Here is a 20604-nt window from a genome sequence, read left to right as displayed (position 1 = left end):
CGTAACAGGTCAAAGCGGACAATATCTACTAGCGGTGATCTTGAGCTATTATAAATAGAATTAGAGCCAGACACCAGACGGTGTAACAACAAGATCACTATCCCCTAGGAGGTGGATTGTGAAATCCCACATCAGTTGGAGAGGAGAACGAAACATTTCTTATAAGGGTGTGAAAACTTCTCCCTAACAGATACATTCTAAAACCATGAGGTTGACGGTGATACGTAACGGGTCAAAGCGGACAATGTCTACTAGTGGTGGTCTCGGATTGTTACAAATGGTATTAGAGTTAGACACATGACAGTGTGCCAGCGAATACACTGGACCCCAAGGAGGGTGAATTGTGAGATTCCATATCGGTTGGAGAGAAAAACTAAATATTTCTTATAAGGATGTAAAAACCTTTCCCTAGCATGTGCATTTTAAAACCATGAGACTGACGACAATACGTAATGCGTCAAAGCGAATAATATCTACTGGCGGTGGTATCAGGCTGTCACAAATGGTATAAGAGCCAAACACCGGGTTGGTGTGCCAACGAATACGTTGGTCCTCCAAAGGGGGATTGTGAGATCCCACGTCAATCGGAGAGGAGAACAAAACATTCCTTATAAGTGTGTGGAAACTTCTTCCTAGCATACGCGTTTTAAAACTATGAAATTGATGACAATACGTAATAGACAATATCTACTAGCAGTAGCCTCGGGATGTTACATGTTCATAGTTTAAAATCTCGGGATGTTACATTTATAACGCTTACAGCTCAAACAGTTAACAAAGAAGGATATAGCATTTATTAGAAGACATGGTGCTGTTGCAAACAATTTAAAATGAGGTCAAAGCTACTTCAACCAACCAAGAAGGAAACTCAAATTACACTGGCCTAATTGAAACAAAGCAAACACACCAAGAAAAGGGTTGTTATCATACAGTGGTGGCTTTGGATAACAAGTTTTCGACAGCTTCTTTCGTTGGTAGAGCGGGGATGGCTCCTCTCTCCGTCACGGTGAGGGCACCGCAGGCATTTGCAAAGCGTAGAGCGTCTCGGAGCCGTTGCTCGTCCTGCCAGAGGTAACTCTTTTATGTGAATATGATGAACCAGTATGTAGGAGTAAAAGACATCATCATTTTGATGCATTAGGCGAGAACAAATGGAACCTGAAAGATGCTCAAATCAGAAGCTAAGCCGAACAATATCCCGCTCACAAATGCATCGCCTGCACCGGTTGTGTCGACCGAGTTGGATTTGATACCAGCAACCCTGCCTCGAAATTTCTGTATAGGACATTGTCATATGAGAAAGAATGACTACATAGGAAGTTCCGAGTTCGAACTTAAACGATCTATGGTCAAAGTACGAGACCACAGGAAAGGGAAAGATCTAACGAATTCGTAAAACGCTTACTTGAGTATAATATCTGCAGCCGTGCGGCCCTTCGGTCACAATTAAAAGCTTGAAATTCGGACGAAAAAGCTTTTTCAACACTACGTTATCATCATACGGATCGTCTCCACCAGTTAAGAAAGTAATTTCATCCTCACTTATCTGCATAAATTTTACGAGATAATGAAAAGAATGCTATACAATTTTCACACTAGTCCAAGCCCATCGTTAAGCAGATATTGTCCACTTTGGCCCGTTACGTATCGCCATCAGCTTCACGGTTTTAAAACGCATATGCTAGGGAGAGGTTTCCACACCCTTATAAAGGGTACTTTGTTCCCCTCTCTAACCAATATGGGATCGATATTGTCAGCTTTGGCCCAATACGTATTGCCATTAGCCTCATGGTTTTAAAACGCATATGTTAGGAAGAGGTTTCCACACCCTTGTAAAGGGTACTTTGTTCCCTTCTCCAACCAATGTGAGATTGATATTGTCCACTTTGGCCCTTTACGTATCGCCGTCAGCCTCATAGTTTTAAAACGCGTCTGTTAGAGAGAGGTTTCCACACCCTTGTAAAGGGTACTTTGTTTCCCTCTCCAATCAATGTGGGATTGATATTGTCCGCTTTGGCCCGTTATGTATCGCCCTTAGCCTCTCGGTTTTAAAACGCGTCTGTTAGGGAGAGGTTTCCACACCCTTATAAAGGGTACTTTGTTCCCCTCTCCAACCAATGTGAGATTAATATTGTCCACTTTGGTCCACTACGTATTGCCATTAGCCTCATGGTTTTAAAACGCGTCTGTTAGGAAAAGGTTTCCACACCCTTGTAAAGGATACTTTGTTCCCCTCTCCAACTAATGTGAGATTAATATTGTCCACTTTGACCCGTTATGTATTACCGTCAGCCTCACAGTTTTAAAACGCGTCTGTTAGGGAGAGGTTTCCACACCCTTATAAAGGGTACTTTGTTTCCCTCTCCAACCAATGTGAGATTGATATTGTCCACTTTGGCCCGTTACATATCGTCGTCAGCCTCGCGATTTTAAAACGCGGTTACTAAGGAGAAGTTTCCACATCCTTATAAGAAATGCTTCATTCGACTCTCCAACCGATGTGGGATCTCACATAAGCAGACACCAAAACGCTTCATAATCAGACATTATACCTTAACAACGTCAGCTTGATCCCAGATGCTCATGATGCCATCTCGAGCCGCCTCCGGTGAAGGCCACAAAGCCAATCTCAAGTTGGGATCATAAGAGAGAAGGCAGCCAGATTTTCTTGCAAGTTTCAGTGCAGCTAGATGAGCTGACTTGCTTGGTTCATCAATCAAACTAATTGATCCATAATGGAAGATCTTCGCCTGAATCAAAACGATTTCAAATTTGCAAGAAATATCAGCAAAAAAGTGTAGTGAACGGAACACGAGCTCTAGAGAAGAACACGAGACTTGCCTGCTCAATAACTTTAACCTCGAGTTCACGTTCGGTGAGAAGCATATCAGCACTTGGATGGCGAAAGAAAAGAAATTCGCGTTCACCATCTGCTCGAAGCGTGACAAATGCCAGAGCTGTTCTTGCTTTCGGGTCAAACCGCACTCCAGAACAATCCACATTGTTTTGTTTCAAAACGTCTACCAACATATATCCAAACTCATCATCACCTACCTATAACATAACGAAAAATGGAGGCAACCGCCTTCGAACTATCAAAAACGTTCGAGGATTCAACCGTTTGATTGAAGGTAAAGAGTTTAAGTGTGTGAAATTGGACCTTGCCAATGAAAGCTGAGGAGCCACCAAGCCTTGACATGCCAACAGCCACATTAGCAGGAGCACCACCAGGGGCTTTCTTGAAAGCCGGAGCTTCAGCAAGTGAAACTCCACCCACTGTTGGCACAAAATCTATCAAAACTTCCCCAAAGCAAACCACAAGGGAGTCTTTAGCTTCACATTTCCCTTCAAATCCTTTGGAAAGATCCTTAATCATACCTGTAAAAGCCAATCTCCTTGAAATCAACACTCGGAACAACATTTCAAAATTTGGAGCATTCCTATGTCTTTGAACCGTCCAAGTCCACCGCTAACAGATATTGTCCTTTTTGGGTTTTCCCTTTCGGACTTCCCCTCAAAGTTTTTAAAACGCGTCTGCTAGGGAGAAGTTTTCACAATCCACCCCCTTTGGGGGCCCAACGTCCTCGCTAGTACATCGCTCGTGTTTGGCTCTAATGCCATGTTACAACCTACCGCTAACAGATATTGTCCTTTTTGGGCTTTCCCTTTCAGACTTCCCTCAAAGTTTTTAAAACACGTACGTTAGGGAGAGGTTTCCACACCCTTGTAAGAAATGTTCCGTTCTCCTCTCCAACCGATGTGGGATCTCACAATCCACCTCCCTTGGGGGCCAGCGTCCTTGCTGGCATACTGCTCGATGTCTGGCTCTAATACCATGTTACAACCCACCGCTAGCAAATATTGTCCTCTTTGGGTTTTCCATTTCAGGCTTCCCCTCAAGGTTTTTAAAACACGTCTATTATAGAGAGGTTTCCACACCCTTGTAAGAAATGTTTTATTCTCCTCTCCAACCAATGTGAGATCTCACAATCCACCTCCCTTGAGGCCAGCGTCCTTGCTGGCACACCGCTCGATGTCTGGCTCTAATACCATGTTACAACCCACCGCTGGCAGATATTGTCCTCCTTGGGCTTTCCCTTTTAGGCTTCCCCTCAAGGTTTTTAAAACATGCTGACTGTTTCGTTCTCCTCTCCAACCAATGTGGGAACTCACAATCCACCCCCTTGGGGGCCCAGCGTCCCCACTGGCACACCACTCGGTGTCTATGACTTTAATACCATGTTGCAGCCCGCCGCTAGCCGATATTGTCCTCTTGGGCTTTCCCTTTTGGGTTTCCCCTCAAGTTTTTAAAAACACATCTTGGGAGAGATTTCCACACCCCTATAAGGATTTTCATTCTCCTCTCCAACCGATGTGAAATCTCACCAAACATCTCATATTTTCTTAAAATTCTTTGGTTTCAAGTCACAAATCAATACATAATCTATAAAAAGAATTTACGTTAGAACATTAATAGCCAGAGCAATTTTGAATTTACACTCAAAGCAAACTCCCTCAAACTGAATCAAAATCTCTACACTAATCAGAAACTCTTCAATTATCTTCTTCTTCACGCAACCACATTGAATTAGAGACAAATAGAATCAGAAGAATGAGAATCATGGGATAATCAACAACAAACGAATCTCAAATCTCAGCAAAGCTAAAAGAAACAATGAAAACCCATTAAGAATCAAACAAGCATAACAACAAAATGTCGAGAAATCCAATGACAAGCAAAACAAAAAACAAAAAAACAGTTCACAAAAGACTCCGAGAAAGATTCAAAACATGATTCCAAAACAAAAACGAAAAACAAAAACAGACCCAGATCAAGTCGAGAAGAAAATGCAATGAAAGATCATAAAGAACAGTGTTTGAGCTGAACCCAGAAGAGGGAATCGAGCAATGAACTAAAAAAAAAAAGAACCCAAATCGGATCAAATCGAAAACATACCTGGGGAGAGAGAATTGGCCATTGTTGGGAGTTACAGAGAGATTGAATGAAGGGAAGAGTGGAAGAAGAATTGCAGAAGAAGGAACAGAGAGGGAGTTTGGTTTGGTTTGGTTTGGTTTGGTTCGATTAGAGGAGAAGGAATGGGAGAAGAAGATGTGAGAATGGTTAAAGAAGGGTAGAACGTGATGATGGCTGAAAAAGTGGGCACCCACAGACAAAATTTTACCGCGGGATTCTTCTTCATTGACTTTTTTACCTTCTTGTTTTTTTACACCGGCTTTCTTTGTGTTGCTTCTTTTACCTTTATTTATTTATTGATAAATGGTAAATTTGGTTTTCATACTTGGAAACAACACTAAAATTTAGTCCTATTACTAAAAATCTTTTAATTTTGTGAGAAAATTTTCAATTTCTTTTTTTAATAAGAGTAAAATATTAGTGGGTAAAATTTCTAATTTTAAATTATTTTTAAGAAGGATGGTAGGAGAATAAATAATAAATAATTATTATAAAATTATATATATATATATATATATATATATATATATATATATATATATATGTCTTCATTTATTTGAATGCAACCCAGCTTATAAGTTCGTAACCCAATCCAAACCGTTCAAATTATGTTGAGTTGATTGGATATGTTAGGTTATCGAATTTTGTGAACACTTCAGACACTATTTCTGTTTCTTTTCAATTTGACTAGTACAATTAAATTGTTGACTATAATAATATTTAAATTAATTATAATTTCTGGAAACTAGAAGTTTCCAAAATTTAAAATATATATTCTAACTATTTTTTTTTCTTCTTAAAATGTAAATAAATTTAATTTTTTAAAGTAAAGAAATTAGAAACATAATATATTCAATAAATGAATTGAGTTACACTTAAATAAATTTCTTAATTTAGGGATTTCATTACAAAAATTAATGTCGAGATTCTTTATAAAAAGTTAGTGTCTATATATTTTTTAAAAAATAAACAATAATAAAAATGAAGCCCAGCTTTGTTTATTTATTTAATTTTAAATGGAAATTTGAATATTTATCGAAAATGTAAAACTTACTATAAATTTAGTAATATTTTAATGATTAAAATATAATTTTTAAAAAATCAAAAACTAAATTGTTAAAAAAAAATTACATTTTCACTTTGCATTAGTAAATATTTTTTAAAAATGTTTAAAAAAATAACTTTTAATCTTTTTTTAAGTGTTTGGAAAAAACGATTGGATTTAAAAAAAATTTATTAATATTTTTAATTAAAAAAAACCATAAAATTGTTTTTAAAATTTCAAAAACATTTAATGTAAAAAAAATAAAAAAAATTAATTATTGATACACCATTTCAAAACTACTCATAAATTTTCAAAAAATAACCTAAGAAACTTTTGATATAATCTAGAAAGTATCAATAGACAGCATTGGGCAACACATGACCTATCTTTTAATATTTTTTTATAAAAGTAAAAAATGTTAATACTATTTTTTAAATTTCATAAGAATATAGTATTAACGCTAAAAATATTTTTAATTTTTTTTTAAATGAGGGGTATTGACTAAACCTAAAATATTTTTATTAAGTTTATGGATATTTAAAAATTTATAATTATTGAAACATATTTTTATTAATTTAGCCAAATTTAAATTTTAATAAAATATATTATTTTCAGCCACTTGACACGGTTTTGCCCGAGTTTCAAGGGAATCTATACCAAGGAAAATTAGTATTAATGTAATTATTTAATTTTCTATTTACGGTCGGCGAACCGGCAATTGTACGTACGTGTATTGAGAAAGTAGAGTGCATACGTGGCAGGCGCGAAGTCCCAACTATATATTTATATTCTTTTCCTGATCTCTGTTACAGACACAGTGGATTGATCGCTTCCAACATTCATAATCATCGTCGTCAATGGCTTCCCCCTTCCTCGGCCTCCACAATCTCCTCTCTTCCCCGCTAACAAGACGATCTTCATTCCCATTTTCTTCCAATGGAGCTTCTTCTCAAGCAATTCCTCCTTCTACAGCTTTCGTTTCATCTCCTCGAATTGCCTCTCACTCTATCGCTGTCAAGGCATCTTCGTCTTCTTCTTCCTCCTCTTCTTCTTCTGCAATTGTTGCGGAACCTTCAGGTGTCAAGGTAACTATCCCGCTCGATCACTCTATGTCTCTCTATCTTATTTGTTCTCTTTCTCAATGAGCGCTTATTGCACGTTTTTTTTTTTTACTTGTTATCATTGTGATTTGTGGTTGCTGGATGAGAAAATTTTATTTTGATTCATGGATTTTGTGTGTTCGTGTTTTGGTTTGCATTGCTGTTGATGTTGATTACATGATGTGTATGTTGGCTTTCCAGATTGATTTCATTCCTACCAAGCCGATTGAAGGCCAGAAAACTGGAACCAGTGGTCTCCGGAAGAAGGTGTCATTCATTTGTTATCTTTTCTATTTCTAATTACCTTAGATTGTTCTACTATTTCAAAGGATATTAGCGCGAATTTCGAGTGATTAGTGACTTATTGTTAAAAAAAATTAAAGAAGCCGAAGGAGAGGATGGTAAAATTCCATATAACGAGTTCTGTATGAGCATTGGAAGTTTCTAATTTGAAGCGAGTTCGTTAATGGAGTGATAATGTGGATGAACTTGTACCATCTGCCGTGGTTGTTCAATGGCGGGAAAATGGCCAACAAGCGGTTTAATGAACCATTGCTGTTCTTGTTTTTAGAATTTAGTCTTCGATGTATTGATGTAGTGCTTATTGAATTATCCCTGCCCTTTATCATATTCTTGGGATTTTTGTGGCATTGTGCCTTCACTCACAACTCACTTTGTTAATTTACATGTCTTTTAGGTGAAAATATTTAAGCAGGAAAATTACCTTGCAAATTGGATCCAGGTTTGAATGTTTGCATTCTGCAGGCAATGTTAATCTATGATATCTCATCATGAGATTGAACGTGCTACTTGAGCATTTTGATTCTGCAGGCATTGTTCAATTCTTTGCCACTAGAGGATTACAAAAATGGGCTGTTGGTTTTAGGAGGCGATGGTCGCTATTTTAATAAAGAAGCTGCGCAGGTCTCTTCTGGAGCTGTTTCTTCTTGATTGTAGTTTAGTTTCCTTAGAACTTCTCAATTAATTTTCGCAGATGTATTGCAGATTATCATCAAAATTGCTGCAGGAAACGGTGTTGGGAAAATATTGGTTGGGAAGTAAGTAGATCTACCTTTGAGTAATTTCCAAATACTATGACCTTTTCTTGTATTTTGGAGTTCTGTATTGTAAAGTTAACCCAGCAATTCTCTTGTTTTATACATGCATGTACTGAGTATGTTTTGATATGGTTCACTAAATGTGCATGCTTTCTGTTTCTCGTATCATGGCTAAACTCATGGATGCTTGTTTTCACTTTTGTTTTTTAAAAAGAGAATACTCAGTAATCATGAAAAGATAATAAAAAAAATTAAGGGAAGATACCCTACTTAACCAAACCCCATGGAGCTGTTTAGCAATTTGTTTTGCAAAATAGATTTTGAGAAATTATTTATAGAACTGTGAATAAATATCTTGTGGAGGTTGAGATTATTGTGCGCTTGAAATTTTTGTTTTTTCAATGAGAAATGACTATGAAATGGCCATGAGAAGGGCCTACAGAGCCAAAGGAATTGGAGTTCCTCCAATCAGTAGCAATCAAATTTCTCAAAGTATTTTGTTAAGCTAAACGATTTTAGCTTTGGATTTAAGAAAGTGCCTAGTAAGCATAGTCATATACCGTAAAGGAAGGCTGACATGGTAGTATGTGATCAGAGACATCAAGTGGACATTCTACCATAAATTGGCAGAAAAAGGGTGTTTGAGGAACATGTGAGCTTATATTTCTTTGCTTGCATTAGCAGCATTGGTTGGGACAGGTTGAATGCTTCTGGCTTTGAGTTCTTTGACCAACACCTTCTCTTGGGTGTTTGAATCCCCCAACACTGAGCTCCATCAGAAGGATTTCACCTTGTTTTGGGCGTTTAACTATCCAAATGGCTGTACAAAGACCAAAAGACCAGAATCAAGTATGTGGTTTCTGCTATTAACAATAATAATTAAGCTAGCCTCTCCAATGGCTCAATCGTGAATATAAATCTCAACAATGAGTCTTTGGCTTCTAGTGAAGACACAACTCAAACAGTCTAGTCTAGGGATTAGCATGATTGAAGTGTTAGGAGTCCCACCAAATGTTCTTCAAATGACGTTCCTTATTTTTTTGAACCAGAAATGAGACTTTCCATTGGAGAAGAGATTAATGCTAAAAATACGAACTCCACAAGGTAGCAACATATCGTAAAGGAAAGTTATGGAGGAGATATAAAAGCATGCCAATTTAAATTAGTATCAAATAAGTAAGAATTGGATAGATAACACCATGAAGATGCCTTCAAACGATCGGACTAAGGAGGCTGCTTGTCTTTGAAGATTCTTTGATTCCTTTCCATCCATATTTCTGAAGAATTCACCACATTAACTCACACAAAATTGGGTTCGGAATTGTGCAAATTTTTCAGAAAGGGAATCTTATGATATGTTGGGAATTTCTTATGATAATCATCCACGTCTAAAGCATATCTTAATGCCTGAAAATTGGGTAGGATGACCCTTACGTAAGGATTATATTGCCCCCAATTTTTATGAAATACAAGATGCTCATTAAATAATACGAAACTAATCTTCACTTCGACAACTCAAGATATTCAAATACATTTGTACGTTCTCTTATAGATATAGCATAGTAATTGAAGTCTCATTCATCTTATTATTATTGATTTAAAATATAAAGAAAAAAAATACAATTAGAGATTTGGTGAGGTTATCAAATTTTTAAGATACTTATTTGGATGAGCCGAGCTAATATGATGACAAGGGGAAAACACTATCCTTAAAATTCCCAAGAAGGTAAAATTATGTGGTATGTCCCTCATGGCAGGGTTAATACCTTGGATTAAGTTCAGAGGAGTTCATCTTACTTGATAGGCCTTCAATGTTGTATCCTTTGTAGGGGGCAATAGAGGATCTTGATCATCTCCTGTGGACTTGTGAGCTCACTCAGTGTGGAGCTGTTTTCTCGAGACATTCGACTTTAGCATGTTTCAGCCTAAATGGTATAGTTCTATGGTGGAGAAGTTTCTTCTTTGTCCTCCCTTTCATGGAAAGAGTTGTAGAGGATTGAGAATCTGTGGGTTGAGATGTGGTCCTTGGTTAGGTTTCACATCTATCTTTGGGCCTTGGTGTGTATTGCTTTTCGTAATCATCCTTGTAACCAATTTATTTTGAGATCATTGAGACTATAATTTGTGAGGGGGAATATAATTTTTGCCGAGAGAGAGCCAGTGTTTGATTGCGATTCTCTTGAATTTTTATTTGTAAACCTGAAATTCAGAGAACTATTGTTTTTAGCTAATACCAGTAGCCAGATGAATGCAATGATGGCTATGACACTTCTATTTGGGCATTACAAAAAGTTAAATATATAATAGAATGTGTGTGAAATAGAATGAAATTTATATGATACAGGGAAGGTATTTTGTCCACTCCAGCTGTCTCTGCTGTAATACGAAGGAGGAAGGCAAGTTTGTTCTATAGGGTTATGATATGATCAAGCATTTTGGTGGACATTTAATTTTCTCCTTTGCCTTCTACATTATTCTGTGTTTAATTCTCACAGGCCAATGGAGGATTTATAATGAGTGCAAGTCACAATCCTGGTGGGCCTGAATATGACTGGGGTATTAAGGTAAATTTTCCTTGTTCATTTTTATACTGTGCTATATCTTTAGTTAAACTGAATTATTGGTCAACATGCAACTTTTAAATGAAGCTTATTTTTTTGGTCGCAAAAATCAAGATGTTAGTGGAACATTTTGATCTTATCTTATCCACGAAAATTACTATAGGTAGTTGTAAGATTGTAATCTGACTTAATTATAGTGACTTTTCAGTTTAATTATAGCAGTGGGCAGCCTGCACCTGAATCAATTACAGACAAAATATATGGAAACACTCTTTCTGTAAGTACATGTTTCTGCCTTCGTGATTTGTTCATTTATTTAGATTTTTTTGGTCAAGTTTCTTGTCTGCTTTCTAATTGATCAATTATCCTGTTATATGCTTATTGCATTCAATGTCTTGTACACTTTTTATCCTCTTGTTGTTTAGATCAAAGTTCTCCTTGAGCCATTTCGGTCCTTCTCTGGTAAGCTCCCAATTTGTTTGTTTGGTCTACTCTTTCAGCTTTGTTTCCATCTCTTACTTTCTTCACTTCCTGATGGAAATAAAAATCTCAAAGAACATTCACTTCTTTTCTTTGGTTGGTTGCTTTGGGAAATATTAATACTTTTGACGTCTTGCAAAAAGCCTCCTGTCATGGCATTGACCTGAACTGGTGTGCTTTGTGTTGGAGCAAAGTTGAGGATCTTCATTTACTGTGGTTATCCTTTTTCCACTAGAGTGTGGAGGTGTTTTTGGTTGGGATTAGTTTTACCATTTTCTTTTGCTGGGGTTGGATATTCGTGAAATGTTGGAGGACACGTTGGACCTGATCTCCTTTCAGAGGTAGGGGTTTTATTAATTTGCAGTTTTGTGGTTTATTAGACTGGAAAGGAAGAGAAGAGTTTCTCAATCAGGTGTGAAAGACACTTGCATAGTTGCTGGTGCAGACAATTGATTTCTAGGGTAAAAAACATATTTCATCCTCAAAGAAACTATTCAGTCCCTAAACTTTTGTATGCAGTTTGATCTCTATGGTTTAACATTTATAATGATTTAGTTCACAAAATTTAGTATGTAATGATTTAATTCCTATATTTCAATTTTGTAAGGATTTAGCTCTTGTTGTGAAAAATCCCATTAAGGTGAAAACGAGTTAATCGTTTGGAGATCAATTGTGTCTAAAGTACATGGACTTAATCGTTAAATATTAAAAATAAATACTTCACCTTGACTAGAATTTTCATGATAGTATTTGAATTGTTACAAAAATTACTGTCATGGAAGTTCAGGGTTTAGTCATTACTTCAGTGGAAGTATGAGAACCAAATATGTTTTAGACCTAATTATTTTTTTTTTTAAAAAAACTCATTATATTGATCTGAGAAGACAATAGGAGAAGAATAGTGCTGGGTCCAACAATGATGGTGAAAACGAGTTAAATCAATTGGCGTACGCCATAAACAAGGATCATTTTGAAACTCTTTTATTATTGATATTAACTTCTGACCGCATGCCTTTTTTTCTTTGATGGTCAATAAATTACTTAACTAGGACTTGTATGTGTCCCTATCTTCTCGTTTATAAAGCCTTCTTTTCTTTTTAAAAGGAAAACAAGTGGTGTTACCGAATACATTAGATTCCAAGTATGAATATTGCATTTTAACCCATGGCTTTTCCTATTTGATTTCATGTTTATCACTCAACTTTAGCATTAGTGTAACTCTTATATTGGCGACCCCCTTTATTATATCTTACGAGGTTGTATTTGTGCAAGTATTTTGCAGATATCTGAAATAAAATTTGCTGATATTCCTGATGTTGACCTCTCTCGCCTTGGAGAAATTAAGTACGGGAACTTCAGTGTTGAAGTTGTACATCCTGTTTCTGACTATTTGGAGCTGATGGAGGTGATTGATACCCTCGCACACCACAAAAATGAAAAGGAAGAAGAAAACATGAAAATTTTAAATATTAAATATGATTATTCCCGAGGATTAACAGAAAGTTATCTTCTGCAGAATGTATTTGATTTTCCACTCATAAAAAAACTGCTGTCACGTTCAGATTTCAGGTTAGAGTTTTTAGTTTAATGCCTATAAGTCTCGGTGGCGTGTTGGTTATCTTTCCAAAATTAAACAATTTTCTATCCCACAGAACGCTGGGCTCGGCCTGGAGCTGGCAAAATGTCAGTGGTGCTGACAGGTTTTGAATATGTGACATTCACATTACCAGACTTTAGAGCCAATTGCACTGATAGTTATTTTTTTTTATTATAGTTTTCACTTTTTAACATAAATACTTTTGGTAGGCTTGGTTATTGTCATTTCAAGCTTGACAAACCTTGAACCATTTGATTTTATTCACTTTTCCTTATTTGAAAACCGAATCGGTTCGAACTGGAACCAATGTTGGTTTTGCTTGGTTTTTTCTTTCACCACTAGTACAATCGACTTCTTTCAACAGTTAAGTTGTTTTGGAGCACAAGCTATGGGAAAATATCTAGTAGCTTTATAGTAGTCTTTTCATTCATTTTTCTTAAATTTTTTCGAGTGCCCAGAGGCTACTTGCACGCTCTTTTAACTACTAGCAATGAGAAAAGGAATGAAAGTACACTCAGCACACAAACTTTGCCTTATAGCTGTTAGTGTATGCTTTACGGATGTCAAATCATGGTTCATATCGTTAGTATTGATCATAAATTATCAGCTCATCGCTTTAGTGGTAGAAAGTTGATATATAGCCTTATGTTTGCTACTTCAGGCATACCAATGTTCTATTTTTTCTTTCTATTCTATTGTTTGTGTCTGGATATGTATGCCATGGTTTCTCATTTTTATGCATTGTTTTTCTCTTCGTAATGTTTGATTAACATATTTGTTATTTCAATTTTGTCAGGTTTGTATTTGATGCCATGCATGCAGTAACTGGTGCTTATGCAAAACCAATTTTTGTGGACAAGTTAGGAGCCCGTTTGGTATGATGCTACGACCCAACATCTATTTTAGCCAGATGAAAAATAAAAAAAAATATTTGAGATTCTAGTAATTAAGGTATACCATTGCTAACAATTTCAAAATAAATTTCTCTTTTTCTTGTTGGTTTTTCATTTTTTTAAAAATGTTTGATAGTCAAATTATAGTTTTTAAAGTTTTGATTCACGAAGTACTCCTCACAGATAGTTACATTACTCTTGACAGATTTTTCTAACTTGTTTTCTCTCTCTAACAAATCTCTGTTAACTTTTTTCACTCTAACTCATTTCTTCCTCTTTTAACTTTTATTTCCCTTATCTAACGTACCTTTTCTTTCTCTTATCTCTCTCTCTTTCTTGTAATTTATAAATATCAATATAATGATTAAACTTTTGAAAGCTATACCTTTTAAATGTAAAAGACAATATATTATTTTTATTATTAAATAGAAAAATTATAATTTGATAATTATTGTATAGTTGATAACAAATCATTAATTAAGAATTTTTGGTTGACTTATTTTGGAAAATGAGAAAACATAAAACATTATTAAACATGTTTTTGATTTTTTTTATTCTTCCAATTAAAAAGTTGAAATAGTTATCAAATATGTTTTTTTTAATTAAAACAGAAATGAAATATATATAATAGACTAAAACAAACTTTCATTGAGAAAAAGATGCAAAGTTCATACAAAAATACTCAAATGTTTGCAATCCTCCCATAGGATTCAATTTTGAATGGAGTGCCTCTAGAAGATTTTGGGCATGGACATCCAGATCCTAACCTTACGTAAGTTTTTAAAGATTCCCGGCTGTATAGTTTGCTATTGGCTTGGAGAAATACTAAATATTTGTAATGTTCAATAGGTATGCGAAGGATTTGGTCAACATTTTGTTCAGTGAAGATGGACCTGATTTTGGTGCTGCTAGCGATGGTATTCATCTAATATTGGACCTATATTTTGAAAGGTTGCATTCATGGTTTGAAAGCATTTAATGAGTTAGAGGATAATATCATTTGTATCCTTCCACTTTCATTTCTTAAGTACCCTAGAAAGACTTCATGGATCTCATCAGAGTTTACTGTGGTATTCAGGATAAATATCAACAAAAGCAGTACATATTTAGTAGTGGTGGAGGCACAAGATGACATGTAGTTCTTGAGATAAGAGGCAACAAAAACTTCTTTACCCGAAGGTTTTGGAACATGCAAAGTGAAAATTAGTGATCAAGCTACTTCAGGAAGGTGGCAATTTTTTCGCTTAGCCATGCCATTTTGTTGGGGTGTGTTGGTACAAGAATTTTGGTGTGAAACTTGACGAGGTTGAAGGTTTGTATGAGGGTAGGGTTGAAGAAATCTCGAGCATTATTTGTTTTAAGCACTTCCTAGTGATCAAGCTTTCTAGAAGTTTTTATAAGCATTTCATGGCGATCAAGCGTTCTACTTAGCGGTAGGTGAGTGTGAGAAGAGCTTTTCTCTGAAAGTAGTTAGAAGAATTAGAGTTCTACAAAGTTCTAGTTGGTGTCAATTTTTCTCTGAGCAATGCCATTTTGTTGAGGAGTATTAGTGCCACTTAAGTGAACAATATCCTTCTCCTTTAGAAAATTTCTTAGGGTGGTATTAAAGTAGTCTTCGGGATTACTAGAGTGGAGAATTTGAATTTTAGTACTAAAGAGGCTGTGGATCATGGTATAAGGATTTTGTTACCAATTTTATGTGTTGGACTAGTTTAATTAATTATTTATTTATTATATTTTTTTTCCTGGATGGATGTGCAGTACTAATTTTAAGCCCCTAGTTTATCTCTTCATCATATCAAATTAGCCTAAGGAATTCATTTGTGAACCCATGCATATTCTTCAATCGATTCTTTGCCAACATCCTTGCACCAGTCGCCTAAACAGAACATCTGTATGTGGAGACATTTTCTAAACTTCGTTTTGTAATTGTCCAATTATTATTTACCCTCATTCGTAAAATTCAAATAATATTTTATGATGGTATCTCTTGCAGATTCTTCCCATTAACACATGCTAGTTAATGCAGTAATGGATGCTTAGCCTGCAAACGTAATAACAGATGATTAAATTTCTTTTTCCATCCTTTGGCAGGAGATGGTGATAGAAACATGATATTGGGTAAGGGTTTTTTTGTTACTCCTTCAGATTCTGTTGCAATTATTGCAGCTAATGCACAGGAAGCAATTCCATATTTCAAGAATGGTCCCAAGGTATGGAATTCACATGCTTCATTTCTCAATAGCTTTAGTTGTGGATGATCTTTTAAAAGGTTTCTGCAAAATGAGCTCTATGAATTTGTGGACTGTTTTGAGTTTATTTAAAAGGAAGTGAAAAAGGTAAAATAAACTTCCTCATTTATAGGGGCTGGCTCGTTCTATGCCAACAAGTGGTGCACTTGATCGTGTAGCTGAAAAGCTCAATCTGCCGTTTTTTGAGGTTCCTACTGGCTGGAAATTCTTTGGTAACCTTATGGATGCTGGGAAATTGTCAATATGTGGGGAGGAAAGTTTTGGAACTGGTTCTGACCATATCCGTGAGAAGGATGGCATATGGTAAGAGTCTACATTCACTTTTAGGCATAGTTAAGTGTGTCTGGTGCTCTTTTTCGTGGAGGGGATCCTAAATGAATAGATTCTATGTTTTTCTGGCCTGGATATATTATTTACTAACATAAATGATCAGAACCCTTGATTACTTTAATAGTGGATTTGTTCAATTATTAATATGTCCTCTAGCAAGCATTTTAGCACTTCGTAAATTGGAAAAAAACCACCATTTAGTTCGTTTCTTTTATACTTTGTGGTTTTGCTCGTGTTCATACCATTTGTTAGTGGGACTTCAAAATAGTAAACTTTCTAGCAAGATGGTATCGTTTTATAGCCATGCTAACTATTACAATATGAAATGATTTGAGTCTTTCTCATGATAGGGCTGTGCTGGCTTGGCTTTCTATAATTGCATTCCGAAACAAAGACAAGAAAGTTGGGGAGAAGTTGATCTCAGTGTCAGATGTTGTGAAGGAACATTGGGCTATTTATGGAAGGAACTTTTTTTTAAGATATGACTATGAGGTAAGATTGATATGACCCTAAAGGTTTCGCTGTTTCATTCCTTCATATTTGAAAATGTTTGTTCAGGAATGTGAGTCTGAAGGCGCTAATAAGATGCTACATCACCTTAGAGAAGTCATCAGTAAGAGCAAGTCTGGTGACAAATATGGTAAGTTTATGGTTAAATTACTAGTCCAGTCCTGAAACCTTTAGGGTCATATCTATATAGTGTTTACACTTTAAAAAGTTTCTACTAAATCCTTAGACTTCGAAGATTGTATCTATCTAGTCTTAATAATAAGTTTTGAATAGGTCCTTCAACTTCAATTTGAATCTGATGGGTTCTTGCAATTAACTTCATCGATTTAACATTTATGTGGCACATTGGTTGTATTTAAGGATTACATAGTTGGTAGATTTTGGACAAGTTTAGGCATTTTGTGACAGCTTTTTTGGAAATAAGTACGTCGTGTTAAATTCGAGAAAAATGAAGGCTAAAAATGGAAACTAATCTAAGCAGCCTCTCAACTTTAGGGATCAAAGATTACAAACGTAAATAAATCTTTCCAATAACTTGCTATTTACCTAGAATGTCTTAATTTGACACTCATTTTCACCCCAGGTTTAATAGACGCAACTTTGAAAGTCCAGAGTCCAAAACTTATTAAACCTAAGTATATTTCAAGCATCTTGCAAGGTGTCGTTTGTCATTTTCCTATTGCTATGAATGTTTTTGCTAATACTTTTGCAGGGAGTTATATCCTCCAATTTGCGGATGACTTTTCATATACTGATCCCGTAAGTCTCTGTAATATAAAATTTTACTGTATTTTTTAGTCTCAACTCTTGCTTTCACAGCCTTAAATTTACCCATTGCTGAACTTACTTAATTCAATGTTGAGCATGTTCAGGTTGATGGAAGTGTAGCATCAAAACAAGGTGTTCGTTTTGTTTTTTCAGATGGATCAAGGATAATATATCGTTTATCTGTATGTTCATCTTTTTCTTTTTCCTCTTCTTTCTTATCATAGGACATTGTGATCCATTATTGATAAATCTTATAAAAGTTGTAAACTAAAATAACTCTTGCACCTTTTATAATACAGAAAAGCTAGCTGAATCCCTAGATACCAAGTAATAGTAAATCTAAATAAATTCTTAGATACTAGATAACAAGAAATACAGAAGATCAACTACTTCCCTTTTTTTTAATGGGATTACACAAATATTCCTTAAATCAAAGTCATTCCTTCAACAATAACCTTTTTAAGTTTCATGTTTTATAGGGAACAGGTTCAGCTGGAGCAACTGTAAGAATATACATTGAGCAGTTTGAACCGGACATTTCTAAACATGATGTGGATGCCCAGACATCTCTGAAACCATTAATAGGTTCGTTTAATGCCTTTGTATAACAATAACCTTCTTCAATTATTTATTTAATTATTTTCTTCCTTTTCGTTATGTTGTAGATTTGGCATTGTCTTTGTCCGAACTGGAGGAGTTCACTGGGAGGAAGAAACCTACAGTCATCACTTAAGGGGACAATCTCATAATCTATACACTGGCCCAGACTCCACTAGATGGAGGTCGGCCCTTCCATCCCTTGCCCTGTCTTGGGCCATGCTTGCTTATATTTCAATTTTGATTTATTTAGTTAATTTAGCTCTGCCGAATAATTAGCTTTTCCATGTAAAATTTGACAATTAAACAACTACATCAGAAATCAATAATATTTTCCATTTTCGTTATTCAATACTAATTTCCATATTCCTTTTGATTGAGATGTAGATGTTCTAAATGAACTTTTTCCACATTTCATATGAGAATAAAGTACTGTTTTTGGCATGGTAGTTTCATTGGTGAACTGTCACCTACCGAACCTTGTAGCTGAATCACATGATGTGCTTGTAGTCTTTACATGGACTGCTTTCATTTATGGACATCGGCTGGTTAGAATGAGACTTCGGCTGGTTGGCATAAACCAACAATAAGGAGGTTATTCAGTTGGTGAAATAGTTCTAGGACTAGATTGCATCATATATCCATATCATACAAGTTGGTCAAATAATGTTGGACAATTTTCTTGATACATTCATCCTAAAAGTTAAAACAAAAACCATTGCTTGAGAGCACAACAAGAACAAGTTCTTGTCATTCTAAAACATGACTTTTCCTCTGCATATATTAACAGTGACGGGATGTTGTGCTAGAAGACATGGAAAACTGGCAATTAATCCAGGCATGTATTTAGACCAGCTCTTTTACCTGTTTCTTCGAGCTGTTTGATTTTGCAAACTTTTCTATTTGACAGCAATGAAAAACGTAGAGATCAGGATTATGGCCTTATCTTGTAGGTTGCTATAATTACCAACTTTTGGACTACGACACATCTTTTACTTGTCCTCATTTAGGGCTGAGCTTGAGACTGCTACCCATTATGAAAATCATCAAATGGAAGGAAGCCATAATTTTGGAGTGATTGTTATAGGTAAAACTCCAAAATAACATACGCTCTTGCGGTGGCCCTAGGGAACTCATGTAACTCTACAGTTCAAATTAAATTCTAGAGCTGGAACTTTTAATCCGTGGAAGCTAGTCAAGGGATGATTTGTATTGCAATGAAGTACTAGACAATGTACACATTGTTGAACTGGTTAGGCATATACCTTCGACTCAAAGGTTGGAAGTTTAAAATTTTCCAGTCCTAAAATGTCGTTCAACTCAGTAAAGTAGGTACTAGATCTCTCATAATGGACTCGGAAGTAGCAGATTCTTCCTTTTAATGCTGACAGTATAAATTTGAATGTCAAATCACCTATAGATCCCAACTCAAGTGATAGTGCCATAAGAGTAAGTAATTGGAAAATTACATAGTTGTGTTAATCACATTTAAAATACGTGAGGAGAATACAAAGTAAGTATTATTTTTTATTTGTTGAATGAAGATTGATTATTAGGTTGACTATGTGTGTTCACAGGGAAGCTCCTTGATGGGTTTATTCAGTCGTGGTCCCCTAAAAATGAGAGCCTGAGAAAATGGCACAAAAAATGAGAGAGTTAGGGGACCCATTTGCTTCTGTTGAACTTAGTGTTGTTGGCTGCTGAAGAATAATAGTCCCAACATTTTGAGTATACTTTTGTAAGATATACTCCATTTTCGACCAACATGACGCATTATTTAAGTTGAAACTAAGCTAAGGGAACATACTTTTGATGTGATAACAATCTACTTTGGCCCTTTGTGCAAAAAACAGTATCAAAATTGGATTGTCTCTGCCCCCCATTTGTTACATAATCAAATATGCATATTTGTAAATTTTCCCGTAGGCAGACCCCACCAACCTTTGATGGGAAAGGAAAGCATAAAAAATTAAGAGCAATCCTTTAGTGGATAATGAAAGGAATTCAACTGTTTTTGTCCTAATTTGTCAGTAATTTGAAAGCCAAGCTAACATCCAACTTTGTTGGGTCAATCAGTTTGATGGCATTTTTCTCTTTAGAGGGAAACACATCTGTACTGGTTTTGATCTGCATGACATTGTGTGTGACAACTCCACCATCATGTTAGTTGCTTCATAGATGGACCTTGATGTGTCCTCCATCTCTTACTTTTCCACCAAATGTTCCCTGTCTTATAGTGACCAAGAATTAGGGTTTTGAGAAAAAGTTCAGACGATAAGCTTGCAACCATTTATTTATTTTTTATTCTTCGAGACAAATGTTGGATGGATATATTTTGTCTGGCAAAGTTCAGACTATATCATTCTGAATATTTTTTAATTTCTAGAGGTCACTTACCCTAAAAATTTCTGTTGCCTTTGTTTGCGGTTCCTTTAGAT

The 20604-nt window shown here is 35.6% G+C and overlaps 2 protein-coding genes across 3 annotated transcripts; one reads left to right on the top strand and one right to left on the bottom strand.

The window, feature by feature from the left end:
• Positions 1-717: 717 nt before the first annotated feature.
• Positions 718-5106, bottom strand: LOC111459860 (probable fructokinase-7). Its single transcript, XM_023102950.1, has 7 exons — positions 4958-5106; positions 3161-3378; positions 2842-3054; positions 2553-2750; positions 1406-1546; positions 1159-1275; positions 718-1062 (listed from the first exon to the last, which is right to left on the bottom strand). The coding sequence occupies exons 1-7, from the start codon at positions 4977-4979 to the stop codon at positions 925-927; spliced, it is 1047 nt and encodes a 348-aa protein (XP_022958718.1). The 5' UTR covers positions 4980-5106; the 3' UTR covers positions 718-924.
• A 1728-nt stretch (positions 5107-6834) lies between these two features.
• On the top strand, positions 6835-19126 carry LOC111459277 (phosphoglucomutase, chloroplastic-like). 2 transcript variants are annotated; one of them, XM_023102098.1, is made up of 22 exons: positions 6835-7105; positions 7322-7387; positions 7818-7862; positions 7952-8044; positions 8126-8178; positions 10523-10574; positions 10674-10742; positions 10948-11016; positions 12502-12624; positions 12736-12788; positions 13613-13691; positions 14417-14481; positions 14559-14626; positions 15804-15922; positions 16074-16264; positions 16642-16783; positions 16850-16931; positions 17514-17560; positions 17674-17751; positions 18049-18154; positions 18235-18351; positions 18957-19126. In XM_023102098.1, the coding sequence occupies exons 1-21, from the start codon at positions 6878-6880 to the stop codon at positions 18300-18302; spliced, it is 1896 nt and encodes a 631-aa protein (XP_022957866.1). In that variant the 5' UTR covers positions 6835-6877; the 3' UTR covers positions 18303-18351; positions 18957-19126. The 2 variants fall into 2 exon arrangements, with proteins under 2 accessions (XP_022957866.1, XP_022957865.1); XM_023102097.1 differs by lacking the exon at positions 18957-19126 and having other exon boundaries at positions 18235-18518.
• Positions 19127-20604: the final 1478 nt, after the last annotated feature.

Source organism: Cucurbita moschata, unplaced genomic scaffold (genome assembly GCF_002738365.1).
Source record: "Cucurbita moschata cultivar Rifu unplaced genomic scaffold, Cmos_1.0 Cmo_Scf00022, whole genome shotgun sequence".
In the NCBI taxonomy this organism is placed as follows: Eukaryota; Viridiplantae; Streptophyta; class Magnoliopsida; order Cucurbitales; family Cucurbitaceae; genus Cucurbita; species Cucurbita moschata.
The sequence above is the reverse complement of the archived record's forward strand: the minus strand, read 5'-3'. Positions and strand labels throughout refer to the sequence as shown.